This window comes from Neomonachus schauinslandi, chromosome 9 (assembly GCF_002201575.2).
Source record: "Neomonachus schauinslandi chromosome 9, ASM220157v2, whole genome shotgun sequence".
Taxonomy (NCBI): Eukaryota; Metazoa; Chordata; class Mammalia; order Carnivora; family Phocidae; genus Neomonachus; species Neomonachus schauinslandi.
In genome coordinates, this window is record NC_058411.1 from 112,561,011 (window position 1) to 112,578,725 (window position 17,715).

Consider the following 17,715-nt stretch of genomic DNA (forward strand, 5'->3'; position numbering starts at 1 on the left):
CCAATATTTGCACACTCTCCAGGCCAGAACTGCCCCAACTGGGCAGGCTGTCACTGGTCAACAGGGAGTAGCTACATGGCACGGGGCATGGTGCTACATGGACAAAGCTTCTGGTTCCATTCTAAGAGAGAGATGCAAATGAATGACTCAAGATCTTCCCACAAAAACCAGTGTACCCCTATGTATGGTGTTTCCTGGGAGAATGATCCCTTTGGTACTCTGCAGACCTCAGGACCCTACACCAGGAGGTCCTACCTGGGAGCCCCGGTCACCAACTCTGTCACCCTACATGCAGCATGGGCTCAGGATCAACTACCTGGAATCTAGAAACTGTTCATACTCTGAAAGGAGAGCTAAAAAATATTCCCTCTGGTTTCCAAGGACAAAACACTACCTTGATCTTTGAAAGAGAGCAACACAGTGAAGAAGACAATGGCTTTGTGAGCAAACCAACCTGAGCTCCAGTTCTAGAGCAAATCACTATAATCTCCTGGACCTTACCTTCCTCATCTATATAGAAATAGAAGGGAGTGAGCATAATAACCTAACTGGATTATTGTTAGGTTTGAATGAGGTAATGGGGGAGGAAAGCAACCCAGCACAGAGATTGGCACCCAGCAAGCACTCGACTGGTGGTTCCCTTTGCCTGCCCACAGCTAGGGCTATGGCCTATGGATAAAGTAGATGGCTCTGAGAACTGAAAGTCTCAGATACCCAGGCCTTGGGTCCCACCCTGCCTCCCCATCCCTCCCAGACCAGCTCTTGGACCCCTTTCTCACCTTCCCAGCCCAGACTGCTACTAAATTGATGAAGCTAAAAAGGTTTGATCATGTCGGTATATTTATATGTAAATACAAAACTGTATCGCTATAAGATACTGAATATGAACATTTACAATTATTTTCTGAATGACTCAGTCCACTGATGTTAAATACAAAATGAAAAGATTGTAAAAATAAGAATATATACATTCAAAGAGCTTATTACAGTATAAAAGTATTGAGGTCTGATCAGCTGCCAACCTCATCTGGGATGGGAGGTTTATGGGTTCCTAGGATTTTCTTGCGAATGTGGAGTGCTGGGGACTCTTTGATTCCATCCCTGGCACATCAGGCTGGGCAGGCTGGGAGCAGACAGGGACAGGATGGGTGAATAGGGGGCAAACAGTGATTGCAGGCAACTGCCCTACCCAGCCAGGGGTTAAGCTTTTTATTGACACAGAGCCCACCCAGCCTGAGCTCCAGGGTCTGGCAGGCTGCTAGGAAGGAAGAGATGGACATTTAAGTGGACAGGGCCAAGTTGCATAAGGAAAGGAACTTTCTAGCAAAAGAAAAAGGGGCCCCAGTTCATTCTCCCAAGGAGGGATTCTCATAGTAGTTTCCTTTCTCTCTCACACCTGGGCTCCCTCTCTTTTCTTCTAAGACTTCGTACCAATTGTTCTTGGCTCTGACTGCTCATCTTTACTCCCAGACCCCAAGCCCCAAGGGACAGAGAGAGGAAAGAGGGGTCTGGAATCACAGTGGAGGTCTATTCCCCAAATTGGCAAAGTAAACAGAGTAAAATCATTAGATAAGGGCAATTCATGCTAAGTTAAACCAGTGTCACCACAAATCAGAATTCTTGGCTCCAGTATTCTGGAAAGAGGTAAGTCCTTATGTAAGAATGAGGGCCTGTGGCAGGAGCATGAGGAGCGGATGTGTGTGTGTGTCCTCTTCCACCACTCTGCAGTCTGATAACAAGGGATGTGATCCCCAGCCCCAGCCAGTCCAGGATAAACAGTTGGGTCCAAGAAGCAAAGAGTCCTGAACTGCAACACGGAGCCCCAGGAAAGTCTACAAAGGAATATCTCTGTGTATATGTATTTATAGAATACGACCATATTATCACATACAATATATATTATACACACACGTACATATGGACCCATACATGTAAGTGCGCGCACACATGCGCGCATGCACACACACACACACACACAGAATGACAGAAAAGACTGGAATACACGCCCTAGGTATAAACGTGCTTGGCACTCGGGACGTTCTCTAGAGTATGTAACTTGGTCAAGCTCTCTGGGAAGGAAGGTGGATGCTCACCAAACCTCCCCATCAAATCCTAGCAAAGGGAAGGAATGGAAAAGAGACCTCAAGAAGGAGAATGGCATTGGGAAAGGGGGGAGGGAGTTTCCTTCCCCACTTACCTCGGGGCCCCTGGCAAAAACCGATAGCCACAATTTGGTTTTAATAAGGCACAGTTCGATAGCAGGTGCTAGGAATTAAGAACACATTGCTGCTGGCCCTTTCTAGTGGCAATTTCACCACATCTATCTAGCCAAAGGGAAAGGCTGCCTTGCGTGCACGAGTGTGCCAGGAGACATGAGGAAGAGGTTGGTTCATTGCTTCAGCATAACTGATGGCAACCTATAGGCTCAGCGGTGTCCAGGGTAGTTTAAGGAAGGCTGCCAGCACGTGGGAGGATCGTGGGACAGTTACTGACCCTCCATGGCCAGGAGATTGTGACTGGAGGGCACCATGCCCTCCCTCTCTGCGAACTCCAGGATTGCCTTGTAGCAAAAATAGTACTGCTCAGGGGTCTGGATGCTGAAGGCCCTCTGGGTCCTCATGCGGGACACCGTCTGGAACACATTAAGGGTGCCAAGCTCCTCCAGCTGTGCCAGGCAGATGTCCAGTGAGCAGAAGGTACCTGAAGGAAGGAAAGAAGTAGTCATACCTGGTCTATCTCTCCTCTGTCCCTCCCTCTACCAAATGACCCAGGCAGGTTGGATGAATGAATTCAAAGGCAAGGTGCCTTATGGTAGATGGCCAGGTGGCCTTAGGCCTGAAAGGATTCAAAGAGGAGGTCACTTTGGAGTGTTGGGAGTCCAGAGAAATGAGAAGGCCTCTTGTCTCCTAAGACAGTACTGGAGGTAACAGGAAGAGAAAGTGGGAAGGTGACATAGAAGAACTGCCTGTCTTAGACAAGACAGAATGACAGTATTCCCACACCTGGGCCCTAATTTTCAGAGACTCCACAATTCTTCCACAGAGACCTAACAGAAACTTATTCTTCCTGACTTTCTCCCAAAGGGAACTCTGAACTAAAAAGACCAGCAGTCCCTGCAATGCACATCCCTTAAGGTAAAAGCTGCTAACTAGCTCCAGAATGAGAGCACAGCTCAGGGTGGGGATCTCCTTAGGGAGGGGGATGAGAAGGAAGCAACAGCCCAGCTGAGCTCTCTGGGACATCCAGGTGACAGTGATGGGGTCAGAAGCTAATCATGCTGATGGGATGTATAAAGCATCAACCCCCAGGGGCCCTGGCCCCTGAAGTGTATATTTTGGCCAGCGCAGCTGGCGCTAAGGATACCAAAAGGACATTAAAGAGGAATTTTTCATGGCAATTTGCTACCAATGAATCAAACTCTCCCAAACTGTCAACTAAGAGCTTTGTTATTTCTGCCCCATCCTTATTGCCTCTGGATGCTCTGAGGGCTGCCGCACCATTAGGTGCATTACCTGTCCTGCCAATGCCCGCACTGCAGTGGACGACAATGGGTGGCTCAGGGCACTGCCCTTTGGAGCGCGCTCCCATACTGCTCACAGCCAGCCTCTGCTGGTTCCTGACCACTCTCAAGAAGTCGATGAGAGAAGCTGCCGAGGAAGGGACACCATAATCTGGCCAGCTCAGGAACTGAAAGTGGGTCACCTGGCGTTTCTGCCGCTCCTTGGATGAGAAAAGAAGCAAAAGTTAATGAGGTCATTTCTACTTGCCCCTGACTACATTTGGCTTTTCTAGATTCTCAATCCCCTGGTATCCTCACCAAGGTTCCTGCCTACCACCCTCAACTTTCTCCACAGTTGCTTCTCTACAAACCCAAAGGACAGGTTAAATGTCTGGAGAGGATAGAATTCCCTACACAGGACCCAGATTTCTTGTAAGTTTTATTCCTAAGTAATACCACTGTTGCATTGAGACAATATGGCTATATTGGCTCTGAGAATATCCACATCCTGTTCCCAGAAAAATGAAAGTAACTTATAAGCTGCCTGGATTCCTGCCTATTCCATTTGGAGATTTTCTTTACAGTAAAAGTTCTCCCCCAGCTTAAAAACAGTGAGAAAATAAAATCGGGATTTACCTCTATGTTGTGAATTTCTAGCGTTGTTTTCTTATAATGGTTCATGTTCTCCACGCCTAGATTGGTCACCGTGAGGAAGCCAAATCTGATCCGAGAGTCTCTTTCTAATGGCCAGTACTGGCCACACTTTCTCCTGCCGCCTTCCTCAAACCTGAAGACAGCATAGAGCAAGGTAAGCCTTCCATCCTTCCTCTCCATAGTAGTAAGCTATGATCTGCTGTACCCCTAGCAGCAATGTCATCTCTTGCATTGCTTCTAACTTATACCTTTGTTTCTTGGCAGAAAAGGTGGGAAACCTTCATTCTAAACAGATGTAACAACAGCTAAAGTTTCTGCATGTACTCATTTAGCAGACATTTATTGGGTGCCTGTTACACCATTTGGCACCTATCCTGATACCTCTTGCTACTCCTCACATATCCAGGATAAACACTGGGTGGGCAAAAAAAGACAGCAGAGAAACTATGGTGGGCCAGACTGAACTCTCTGCCCTATATCTCAGCCACTGTTCATTCTCTTCCCCAGTAAGGGCCCTCTGCTGAGAGGAGTGGGAAAGCCACACGTTTTTCTCCTCATCTGAAATAGGTTCTAATTATCATAATGATAATGATGATACTAATGAATTTGTAATTCCTCAAGTTTTGGCAGATATGTAGACCAAAATTTCAAAAGGACTCCTTTCATCCAGAGCTTCCTGCCTGACCAACTAGGTTTCATCTCTCTTTTTGTAGTTCTCTTATAGGTGGAAATATGAATGAGCAGAAAAACTGTCAAAAGTGGTAGGGAAGGGGAGCTGGTAATTCAGAAGCCAAGAAGACAGCTGCCCTTTGGGAGTAGGGAGCAGATTAAAAGTGAATTGCCCCACGTTTCCCACACTTCCTTTAGTGGATAAGGCCAGGACCTCAGAGTAGCCTGTAACTGGCACAGGGTCACCAGAGCCAAGGATTAAAACTTTGACAAGTTAGATCTATCAATCTCCACCATATCCTGGCTACATTAATTCTGGGTCAACTAAGAAAAACCTAAAACATCTCAAACTCTTTGCCATGGCTTTCCTAATCCTCATTGTTCTATGAGCTAAACTCCCATCTTGAATCCCCCCATGCTTGGGAACAGGGTGGGGGCAGAGTGCAGAGGGAGGAAAGGGGAAGAACTCACCGGGTAGCCATGACAATCACCAGGACTTTTTGTTCCCATACCATGAGCCAGAAATCACGGTAAGTATTCTCCAAAGGGCCTGGAATGGAAGGATAAGACAAGGAACATTACCCTGGGAAGCCCTTCTTTCCTCCTCAGGCATTTCCGGTTTTGTCCCTAGCTAATAACTCCAAAGCATAGATGCTGGCTCCCTGCTCTTCTCACTGCATCCCTGCTATTCAGGGTGGTCCTTGAACCACCAGCTCTAGCATTGTATGAGAGAGTATTAGAAATGTGCAATCTGCATTTTAAGAAGATCCCAGGTGAAGTTGTAGATAAGTTACCAGTTTGAGAAATACTGTTACATACCTTCTCAAGAGCCTTACCAACAGGGCTTGAGCTGGCACATCCAGACAGTGTCAACTGTGTACACGTCTCTAGCTGTTTTCATCTCCCTAAAGCCTTATAATCATCAGTAGCCTACTAAACCACTCCCCTTCCATGTCCCATCATGGGTCTCCTCAGACCCAACATCCTTGCCATTCAATCTCTTCCTTCAAAATTAGCCTTCTCTCTCTAGTTTCCCATCTCTGTTCAAAAAAGTATTGGCATTCTTAAAAAGTTGGAGTCAACTCTGACTTATCCATTTCCTTTATCTTCCAGAAGCAATCACCAAGTCCTAGAAATTTTTTTGCCTTTGGATTGTTTTTGGTTTTTATCATGCCCTCCCGACCCAACTTCACTGCCACAAGGACCACATCATCTTTTGTCTGAGTTACTGTAATACCATTCTGGTTTATTTTTCTGAATAGGACTCCTTCCCTTCCAGTCTATTCTGGACACCCCTGCCAGCTGAATCTTTCTAGAAACTTGCTTCATCACAGGGGCACCTGGGTGGCTCAAATGGTTAAGCATCGACTCTTGATTTTGGCTCAGGTCATGATCTCAGGGTTGTGAGATCAAGCCCTGTTGGGCTCCACACTCATTGGGCTCCACACTGAGCGTGGAGCCGCTTAAGAGTCTCTCTTTCCCTCTCCTTCTGCCCCTCCACTGCTTGCACTTTCTCGGTCTCTAAAAAAATAAATTAAATTAAAAAATAAAAACTTGCTTCATCACAATATAGACAGCTCTTGATGGCATAGCTGGATCAAAACAGCTTAACCATTTAATGTATGTGGTCTTACATCAGTCATTTTACTTTGTGAGAATGAATCATGTCTCAATAAACATGGTGCTGAGGGTAAGAGCCACACTGTCAAGTTCTCCTTTTAGAGTTAGAACCTTCACAGGGCTGGGCACTCAGGGGAAACTTTGAAGACACCTGTGGGCCACCAACTCCCTTTTAAGCAAGGAAGTAACAACTTGGGATAATTCCATGTATTTTCCCAGTCCTTTTTCCTCTGCTTTTAGGGAAGAAGGGCAGTATCAAGGGTTGATTTTGTCCTGGAAGTCTGCTGGTTTTACTACCGTTTTTGCTAAAGCCTTTTAGCAGCATTAATGTTTTATGATACTAGAATTCTCTCTTGGCAGAAGTGGACACTGCCAAAAGCATATGAGGTCTTGGAAGCAAGCTAAATGTCTATCAAGAGAGAGTTGTTAAATTATGGCATATCCCCGATTTAAGTAGTCCATAAAGGTGATGTTGTAAGATCTGTTATTTTTGCTCTGGAAAGGTATTCACAAGATACCATCAAATGAACAAAGGAGTAACATATAGAAAGAACCCATCTTGTTAGATATTTTATATGTCTGTATCTATTTGTTTGCACAGAAAACAGTTTGGAAGGAAATGCTACAGAATGTTAACATTATCTCCGGGTCTTAGGGTTAGGAGTGAATTTCATTTCCATCTTCTAAATCTCCTACAATGCACTTACATTACCATAGTATGTATGTGAAGAAGACAGTAAGAACTCCCGTTCCCCATCTCTGACCCCAGCTTTGTCCACATCCTACGACCCTGCACTACAGCAGCAATCATATGCTTTATTTTCCACACTCAAATCACTGGCAAAAATGGTTTTCCCAATTAGAGCACCTGACCACCCAGATACCACTTAGACTCAGGCTTCGCAAAGAGGGGTCATAATATCTTCCAAGGCATAAGAGAGATTTAGAAGGGAAAGCTGCACCTCCCAGATTACTCTTTAACAGTGAACTTTTCTGAAGAACTCAAGTCAGTGGTTTATGCTGACATGGGTGAAACAATCCTCTGACTTGGCTTGTGAGGACTTTTGAATCAAACAGACATACTTTCAAATCCTGGCTCTGCCACTTACTGTGTGATTCAACATCGCCTAACCTCTTTGGGCTTCAGTTTGTTCATGGGTTAATAAACCTTCCTTGCAGAGTTTCTGTAATAATTAGATGAAGATTATATACCTGATATATAATAGATATTCTCAATAGATAACAGATATTATTAGTAGAAATAGTATTATTAGTAAGAATCAAAATACTGAATATAGCCAAGAAAGTTAGCCAGGCAAATCAAATCAGCCTTCTCCACATCACAGGACCCCCATCTTCCAGTCCTAAGAGAGTACTGATGCTGTCTAAAGGTGATCTGTGCTTGACTCAAAATATCTCTCTCATACTCTTAGGGGAGTTTCTTCTGGATAGGGCCTTCAAAGCCACCTAAAGAATCAAATTCCCGCAACTCTGAGTAGTAGCTTTGCCTTCTAAACCTGGAGAAGGAAGCATTCTGGGGTACCCTCGAGCCAATCCTTACCCTCCATAAGCCCAATCTGCCAACGCCATCCTCCTCAACAAAGCCCCTACTCTCAGGCAGATCATGTCATATTGTATATGCCAAAAATTTTTCCTGATAATTCTCATTTCTTCTTAGGGTCTTAAAAGGACTCTTCTAGGAGGGAGTGGTCCCTCCTAGGAGAAAAATATAAACCTGTGACCATCAGACCAATTAACAATATATCAAGAATCCATTTTTTTCTCCCTCATTTTATTTTGAAAATTTGAAACCAACGAAAAGTTGGAAGACTACTACTACATACTCATAAATTCTTTAGCTCGAAAGCTATCATTTTTAGCTATTATTTCAACATTTATTTGTATCTATAAATACACACACTTTTTATTTTGTAACTATTTAAAAGTTAGTTCCAGAAATTATGACATTTCGGGGCTCCTGGGTGGCTCAGTTGGTTAAGTGTCTGCCTTCAGCTCAGGTCATGATCTCAGGGTCCTGGGATCGAGCCCCACATCGGGCTCTCAGCTCAGCGGGGAGCCTACTTCCCCCTCTCTCTCTGCCTAGCCCACCTCTATGCCTACTTGTGATCTCTCTCTGTCAAATAAATAAATAAATAAAATCTTAAAAAAAAAAAAAGAAAGAAATTATGACACCTATTCCTAAATACTTGGGCACATATTTAGAAGAACAAGGACTTTATCCTATAGAACGATACCATTATCACACTGAAACAATTAAACACTGATACAATAATATTATCTAATATACAGTCCCCAATTATCCCAAGTTTGTCATTAACAGTTTTCTTCTCTAAACTGAAGTTCCAATAATGGGCACATGCCTTTGGTTACCATGTCTCTTTAGTCTCCTTTAATCTACAATAGTTCCCTGCTTTTGTTTTTCTTGGCATTAACTTTGAAGAGTCTAAGCCAGTTTTCTAATAGTATGTCCCACCATCTGGATTTGTCTGGTTTACTTTTCATGATTAGATTCAGACTTAAAAACTGGCAACAAACAATAAAGGTTATGTTATAGAGTTCTCACTATATCACAACAGAGGCATGATATCTATTATTGGTGATACTAAGTTTGATCACTTGCTAAAGAGGTATTTGCCAGATCTCTTGCTGGCCATGCTCTGCAATGGTCAAAGGGCCTAAAGCCCATAGGGTGGCCTCTTATGTCCTCCTGTGTTCTGATCTTTCCCCACCCTTTTTGAAGGCAACTTGGTATTCTCCTTGAGATGGCCGAGGCCAGATTAGGAGGACTACTGGAGCCCACAGGAGCATTCATAGAAACTCTTATCTGAAATCTTCACTGTCAGACCTAGTATAGACTATCCATATCAGAAGACAGCTGGGTACTCTCTGAAGGTATAGGAACCAGCAAAAGTCTCTTAGGACAGCAACACCCTTTCATAGACTGGACTCAATCTCTGAGAAGCTCCACTGCCACTTCTGGCCTCCTACTGGACATAAAGAGCATCTCACTGGCCAGTGAGTTCTGATGTCCCATTCCCCTGGGTTGGCAATGCATAGTCCAAAAACTTGTAGTAGTGTTGTATGTTCAAATCTCCAGTTTATCTCTACGCAGCAAGTTTCCACACATATCTGGTACAGAAACTCTATACCTCTCCTTTGCCTTCTCAATAACACCCAAGCTTTATGAAACGCCAGGATTTAGTGGCCACAACATCACCTCAAGTTACCTTCAAAAACTATGCAATCATTTGGTGCAAGAGATCATAGGTAGATGCCATAAAACCAACTTGTAAGGAGCACCCTAACTTACCTTGTGTACCAATGTAAGCATTCTTCTGCTTGTAGCCATCCATGAAACTGGCATTGATGTAATCTGTCTAATGATAAAAAGGAAATATCATTGCAGCTGTGTGGAATACACCATTTGGGTGGGAAAATTATGTACTAGGTAAATAAAACCCAAGGTGTAGATATTCTTTTCCTGTCAGACAGATAGTGAGAAGCAAAAGCATCAGTTCAAAACTTTGTTTCTACAGGGCGCCTGGGTGGCTCAGTTGGTTAAGCGTCTGCCTTCGGCTCAGGTCATGATCCCAGGGTCCTGGGATCGAGTCCCGCATCGGGCTCCCTGCTCTGTGGGGAGCCTGCTTCTCCCTCTCCTCCCCACTTGCGCTCTCTATCTCACTATCTCTGTCTCTCTCAAATAAATAAAATCTAAAAAAAAATAAAAAAAAAAATAAATAAATAAAAACTTTGTTTCTACAAATGTTACTGGAACAACTGGATATCCACATGCAGGAAAAAAAAAATCCAGCCGGCCTGTTCTTCACACTAAACACAAAAACTGACTCAAAATGGATCACAGACCTAATGTTAAGAATTAAAATTATAAAACTCCTAGAAGAAAATGTAGGATTAAATCTTTGTGACCTTGGGTTAGGTAAAGCCTTTTTAGATATGACACCAAAAGTACAAGCAGTAAAAGAAAAAACAGGTTCGTTGAACTACATTAAAATTAAAAACTTCTGTGCTTCAAAGGACACCATCAAGAAAGTAAAACCATCTACAGAATGCACATATTTGATAAGGGACTTATATCTAGAATATATAAAGAACTCTCACAATTCAACAGTAAAAAGACAACCCAATTTTAAAATGGGCAAAGGGGGTCGCCTGGGTGGCTCTGTCATTTACTTGTCTGACTCTTGATCTCAGCTCAGGTCATGATCTCAGGGTCATGAGTTCAAGCCATACATTGAGCTCCATGCTGGGCATGGAGCCTACTTAAAAAAAAAAAAACAAAAAAAAACTAAAAATAAAATGGGCAAAGGATCAGAATAGACATTTCTCCAAAGAAGATATACAAATGGCCAATAAACTCATGAAAACACGCTCAACGTCATTAGCCACCAGGGAATGCAAATTAAAACCATAATGAGGGGCGCCTGGGTCGAGCGTCCGACTCTTGTTCTTGGTTCAGGTCTTGCTCTCACTGTCGTGAGTTCGAGCCCCATGTTGAGCTCTGCTCTGGTCATGGAGCCTACTTAAAAAAAAAAAAGTGGAAAGTCAAAACCATGATGAGATACAACTTCATACCCATTAGGATAGCTACAGGTACAAGATGGATAATAACAAATGTTGGCAAAGATGTGAAAAAACTGGAACCCTCATATACCCCTAGTGGGAATGTAAAATGGTGCACTCATGTTGGAAAACAGTCTGGCAGTTCTTCAAAAGGTTAAACACAAAGTTACCATATGACCCAGCAATTCCACTCCTGAGGGAAACGAAAACATATGTCCATAAAAAAACTTACACACAAATATTCATAACAGCATTTTTTATAATAGCCAAAAATGGATACAACTCAAATGGTATTCACCTGATGAATGGGTAAATAAAGGTGGCATATCCATACAATGGAATATTATTTAGCAATAAAATGGAGTGAAGTACTGACACATGCTACAACATGGATGAACCTTGCAAACATGCTAATGTAAGAAGCCAGACACAAAAGCTATATATTGTATGATTCCATTTATATGAAATGTCCAAAATAGGCAAATCCATAGAGACAGAAAGTACACAGACTGGGAGAAAATGGGGTGTGACTGCCAAGTCTATGGAGTTTCTTTTCAGGTGATAAAAATGTTCTAAAGTTCATTGTAGTGGTGGTTGCCCAACTCTGTGAATATATTAAAAAACACTGAATTAGGGGCACCTGGGTGGCTCAGTCAGTTAAGCGTCCAACTCTTGCTTTCAGCTCAGGTCATGATCTCATAGGTCAAGAGATGAACCCCACTTTGGGCTCCATGCTCAGGAAGGAATCTGTGGGAGAGTCTTTCCCTCTGCCCCTCCTCCCACTTGCAAGCGCCTGTGCTCTCTCTCAAAATCAATCAATCTTTTAAAAAAAGGACAAAAACCAGACCACTGAATTATATGCTTTATTTTTTTAAGATTTTATTTATTTATTAGAGAGAGAGAGAGAAAAAATGTGCGTGTGAATGGGGGGAAAGGCAGAGGGAGAGGAGAGACAGAATCTCAAGCAGAACCACCTCCTCCCCCCCGACCAAGTGCAAACCCAGATATGGGGCTCAATCCAAGGACGCTGAGATCATGACCTGAGCCGAAATCAAGAGTCAGACACTCAACCAACTAAGCCACCCAAGGCACCCCTATACACTTTAAATGGATAAATTGTATGATATGTGAATTACATCTCAATAAAGCTGTTATTTACCAAAAAAGGAGCCCATTAAGACTGTTGCAGCAGACGAAAGCTGGTATCCTTATTTATAAAGAAATATAAAGCACTGGTTCAAAACCAAATGGGAGGCAAGCCAAGCACCCTGAGCAGGAACATCCTGTCCATGCTGCCACACACAAAAGGCAAAGTGTGACTAGAGAAGGAAGAAAGCTATACCTCATATCTAGCACCATCAACAGCATGGGCCAAACACCCAGGCTCCTTTACTACCTGAATTAACACAAAGCAACAGCCAGACAAATTCAGAAAGGTCTCAATGAACAGCTCTTGACTCATTCTCTTCTGGGGTCCTTCTCTCATCTCCTCGTGTCCTCAGTCTTATTTCAACATCATTAGCTATCAGGGAAATTACATAGGATTTTAATTTTTATTATTTTTATTATACCTTCTCACAAGATCTCTGCCAACATCCTTGCTGATAATCCAAGCTGGTAAAAGAGAAACACAGATGCAGCTACAGTGTCAAGTCATAGTGTAACTAGTTGAGAGTACCTAGCAGGTACTATGAATAGCAAAGGGTGTGGAGGGGAATAGGAGGACAAAAGACAAAAAGTTTCCATGTCAGACTAGAGAAAACTCATACTTGACTCCACTCTAGGGAGGTGAGAGTGACTCAAACCTGCAGGACCCAGGCAAGAAGGCATAGAAAAATATAAAGGATTTCCCTGGTACATGCCAGTCGACACTATTCTGTAAGTAATGTACAAGCTGTTACTCTTGGAACTACCTTCATACTTTGAAAAGAAATACACTACTTTAATGGAGACATACTATTTCTTTATAAATAAGGATACCAGCTTTCGGTATCCTTGTCTCTGAGAGCACTGGGAATTAAAATCAGCAATTTCAGAAGAATCATCAGAAATTAAAACTGAAAATGACCTCAGAGATAAAGTATAGATTTGGGGGCAAACTGAAATAGCAGAGAGAATCAAACCAAGTACACTATGTTATGGGCCAAGTTCAACAGAAACTGTGACTAACAGCTTTATAATTCCAGGAGCAAATCTGGTGAACAATTCACTAATAAACCTGAATCCACCATTTATTGTGGAAATAAAGCTTCTGCCAGTGTTTGCAGTAATGAAAGGAATTTAATTCAAGTGATGATCTTTAATTATAGGATGACTAGAATAGTCTGCTGGTACACTGGGATTCACTCATTCCTTCACAAATAATTTACTGAAGGTATGGTATGTACTGTTCTAGGTACTGGAGACACAGCAGTCAAGAAGACAGATAAATACAGCTGACTCCAGAGCCCCAACTTAACCATTTTACACCACTCCTTGAGAGCATATACTTGATGATCTCAGTAATAGTGATCAACTTACCTTAAGTCAGCCAGACTCTGAGCTAATGGTCCTGCAGGAAGACCCTTTTTTTTTTTTAAAGATTTTATTTCTTTATTTGACAGAGAGAGAGAGACAGCGAGAGAGGGAACACAAGCAGGAGGAGTGGGAGAGGCAGAAGCAGGCTCCCCGCTGAGCAGGCAGCCCTGGATCATGACCTGAGCCGAAGGCAGAAGCTTAACAACTGAGCCACCCAGATGCCCCAGGAAGACCCTTTTGTAAGGGTCCTGGACAGGGCTATAAATGCAGTTTACACATGATCTTAGCCAAAAGGCCGAGGATCGATTGAATTCAGTTTATATACTTGAAATGGTAGGGTCAAAAGAGATTAAAACCATGATCCTAGGGTCCCGATCCACGTATCATATATACCCAAATACAAGGCAACAATTTTCTCAAAAATTATCCCCCAGAGGGACGCCTACGTGGCTCAATCCTTAAGCGGCTGCCTTCGGCTCAGGTCATGATCCCAGGGTCCTGGGACTGAGTCCCACATCCGGCTCCCTGCTCTGCAGGAAGCCTGCTTCTCCCTCTCCTACTCCCCTTGCTTGTGTTCCCTCACTCGCTGTGTCTCTCTCTGTCAAATAAATAAATAAATTTTTAAAAAAAATTATCCCCCAGAAAAAAGAGAGGGGATGTAACAAGTCCCTATAATGTGTGTCATGTTAAAGGGGCACTATTTAAATTTCTTTACTTTGGGGGCACCTGGGTGGCTCAGTTGGTTAAGCGACTGCCTTCGGCTCAGGTCATGATCCTGGAGTCCCGGGATCGAGTCCCACATCGGGCTCCCTGCTCAGCGGGGGGTCTGCTTCCCCCTCTGCCCTCTTCCCTCTCGTGCTCTCTGTCTCATTCTCTCTCTCTCTCAAATAAATAAATAAAATCTTTAAAAAAAAATAATAAATCACTTTGAACAACAGCCTCAATCAATACTGTTTTTTTTTTAAGATTTTATTTATTTATTTGACAAAGAAAGCGAGAGAGCACAAGCAGGGGGCGGGGCAGAGGGAGAGAGAAAAGCAGACTTCCCACTGAGCAGGGAGCCCAATGCGGGGCTTGATCCCAGGACCCTGGGATCATGACCTGAGCTGAAGGCAGATGCTCAACCGACTGAGCCACCCATGTGCCCCAATGCTATTTTTTTGATGCATATGGAGGGCACCAGACAAAACTGGTATATCCAAAGGAAAAAGAAGAAATGTTAACACATACTTAGTTGTTGACCTCAAAATTCTAAGTGTTGGATGATAAAGAGGACTTTAAAAAGAATAAGTGAATGATTATGCTACAGAAAATGCATGAGATACAGGATGAAAGGAAAGAATAAGCTGTGTTAATGTTATGCTAATAGGTCTTTCTGGTTTAGGATAAACTTTTCAGTGACAATACCATATACTTAAAAAGAAGTAAAAATTGTGTGCTCTGGAAAACCGTTAGATTGACTCAGGAAGTGGCTCAAATGAGGGCAAAGACACTGATGTTAAAGGTGCATGTGAAGAGTTTCACTATAGTGTATATACATGTGATTTTTTAACATGAAGATATGATCAAATTAATACATTAAATAATATAATCATTTGAACATTTTAACTCTATCCCTAGATATTTATGTGTACACTAGTTGTCCAAAGGTATTTTAAGATCTTCTAGATGAAAAAAATCATAGGTCACTTATAATTAGAGTTGCCTTGTATTGATACATATACACTCATTAATATGATAGACAATAGGACTATAATTTTACAACTAAGGAGTAAATGGAGAAATAATTGACATTTATCAAGCACCTATGATATACCAGACCTTGCACTATCAGCATTTACATAAATTTTTCCATTTAATCTCCACTTCGTACTGTGAGATGGGCTTATAGGGACTTGCTTATGGTAACAGACTAACTTGTATATAGCAAAGTTAAAACGCCAATCTGATCTCTCTGGCTTAGAGTCCATGTTCTTTCTACTATGATACTAGTAAGCTTCACTTTGGAAAATTTCCCTCAGTGCTCCTGAAAATATAGCATTTATCTGTGTACCTGAGTGTGGCCACTTCGTTTGGTCAACTTCACTCTAGTTTGGTCCAGGCAGGGTACATCCCCATAGCGGTTCTTCTCTAGGTTTCCTGGAGACCTGAAGAAAATGAAATAGACAAACTAAAACAAAGACAAAGAAAAGGTGGAAGCAGCGTGTACGTGTAAACACAAAGTCCAGCGGTGCAAAGGTGGGTATCCGTTACTATTAGTGTTGGAGACATGGAGCAATGGTCTAGTCTATCCATATTCCATATCATTTAACATTTTTAATATTTATGTATTCCTGTGAAAATAAAGATTATTTCCATTCAAAAGAGAAAATGAGAGGGAAATAGGGATATTGCACCAAAAAAATCTGGCTGCTAAGAAACCTAAGTTCCAGTTGAACATGGTAGATTGACAACATATGTTTGACTCCACTCTATCTTTTTTTTTTTTTAAGATTTTATTTATTTGACAGAGAGACACAGAGAGAGAGGGAACACAAGCAGGGGGAGTAGGAGAGGGAAAGCGGGCTTCCGGTGGAGTAGGGAGACCGATGCAGGGCTCGATCCCAGGACACTGGGATCATGACCTGAGCCGAAGGCAGATGCTTAACGACTGAGCCACCCAGGCGCCCTGACTCCACTCTGTCTTGTAGCCTCAGTATAAAGGCACTAATCAGTACAAACCCCAAAAGTGATGGCAGAGACTTCAGCAGATAAAGAGTGAAATCCATTTTGGCAGAGAGAAAACAGATGGAAGAATTTTGGCTGACTTGGCCAAATGCAGAAAACTAGGACCCACAGAGGTATCTACAGAGAGACACAATGACTCACTCTCACCACTCCCACACCCTGGAAAGCAAGGCGAGTCACAGGGTTAAAAACAGAGGAATAAGTGAAAATCTGAATGACAGACAGTGAGAATTCCCAGCCCTCTTCTCCCTATTCTCTCCTATCCTATACTTACATCAAGCTTGGACCCTCCCAAGCAAAAGAGTGGAGAATTCCTCTATGGAGAAAGTGAATAGCCCTACATTAAAGAATTCTGTCACCTAGAGTACACCAACAACAAGCTAGCTGATCATTTAAATTTGAAGATCACTCACACAAACAGCATTTCCAAGCAGCTTTTAAGGACCTCCCCCTCAACAGTGTAAACTAACAGCCAAAGATCTCCAGATAATTACAGAAGGCTCCAACACAAAAAAGAGACCAATCAAACACATGGCAGGGAAAAAGCACAAAAGAGTGTCAGTAAGAAAAAATAAGTTCTAAAAGGCTATAATTAATACCCTCAGACAGAAGAAGGTACTGTATCTATGAAACAAAAATAGGATGCTATGAGAAAGGAACAGAGAAGAAAAGCTCTTGGAAAATAAATAGGATATCCAAAGTAAAAACTTTAATAGAAGAGATGAAAAAGAAAGTTGAAGAAATTTTCCAGAATAAAACAAAAAGTCAAAGTGATGAAAAATATAAGAAAAATTTAAGAAAACAAGACAATCATTCCAGAGCAGGAGTCAGCAACCTGTTTTTGTAAATAAGAATTTTATTGGAACACAACCAAGCCTGTCAGTTTAGTACTGTCTATGACTTTTTTCACACTATAATGGCAGAGTTGATTACACTTGCAATAGAGATTGTAAAGGCCCACAAGCCTAAAATATTTACTATTTTGCCCTTCAAGAGAAAGTTTGTCAATCTCTGATCTAGGAGATCCAACCAGACTGAGAGAAATAGTCCAGAAAGAGAGCACTGACATAATACAAGGAAAGAGAGAATGAAAAACAACTAATGTAAAAAAAAAAAAAAGTCCTAGAACTAAAAACACAAGCCTTCAGAGTGCAAGAACCTATCAAGAACCCAATAAAATGAATGAAAAAAAAGGACCCACACCAAGCAAGAAATATCACTGTAAAATTTTTAAATGGAAAGACAGAGATTATCTAAAAATGTCCAAAATGTCTTGAGAAGGAATAAGAATAACATCAGACTGTTTAGTTGCATTGCTACTAATTAGAAAGGGATTGTTTTAAAAGTTCTGTGGTACAATTATTTCCAACCTAGAATTCTATGCTCTAACAAAACTAAGTAAAGAAAGAAGATGGGGGAACCAGGAA

General features: G+C 42.2%; 1 protein-coding gene across 1 annotated transcript in view; it reads right to left on the bottom strand.

Moving 5' to 3' along the window:
* Positions 1-820: 820 nt before the first annotated feature.
* Positions 821-17,715, bottom strand: part of PTPN9 (protein tyrosine phosphatase non-receptor type 9) — an 82,561-nt gene continuing 65,666 nt past the window's right edge. The window contains exons 8-13 of the mRNA XM_021694058.1: positions 15,615-15,708; positions 9,774-9,840; positions 5,294-5,372; positions 4,136-4,286; positions 3,513-3,720; positions 821-2,700 (exon numbers count right to left, since the gene is read on the bottom strand). Coding sequence (XP_021549733.1) covers positions 2,486-2,700; positions 3,513-3,720; positions 4,136-4,286; positions 5,294-5,372; positions 9,774-9,840; positions 15,615-15,708 — 814 coding nt within the window. The 3' untranslated portion in view covers positions 821-2,485. The remainder of the gene's footprint in view (positions 2,701-3,512; positions 3,721-4,135; positions 4,287-5,293; positions 5,373-9,773; positions 9,841-15,614; positions 15,709-17,715) is intronic.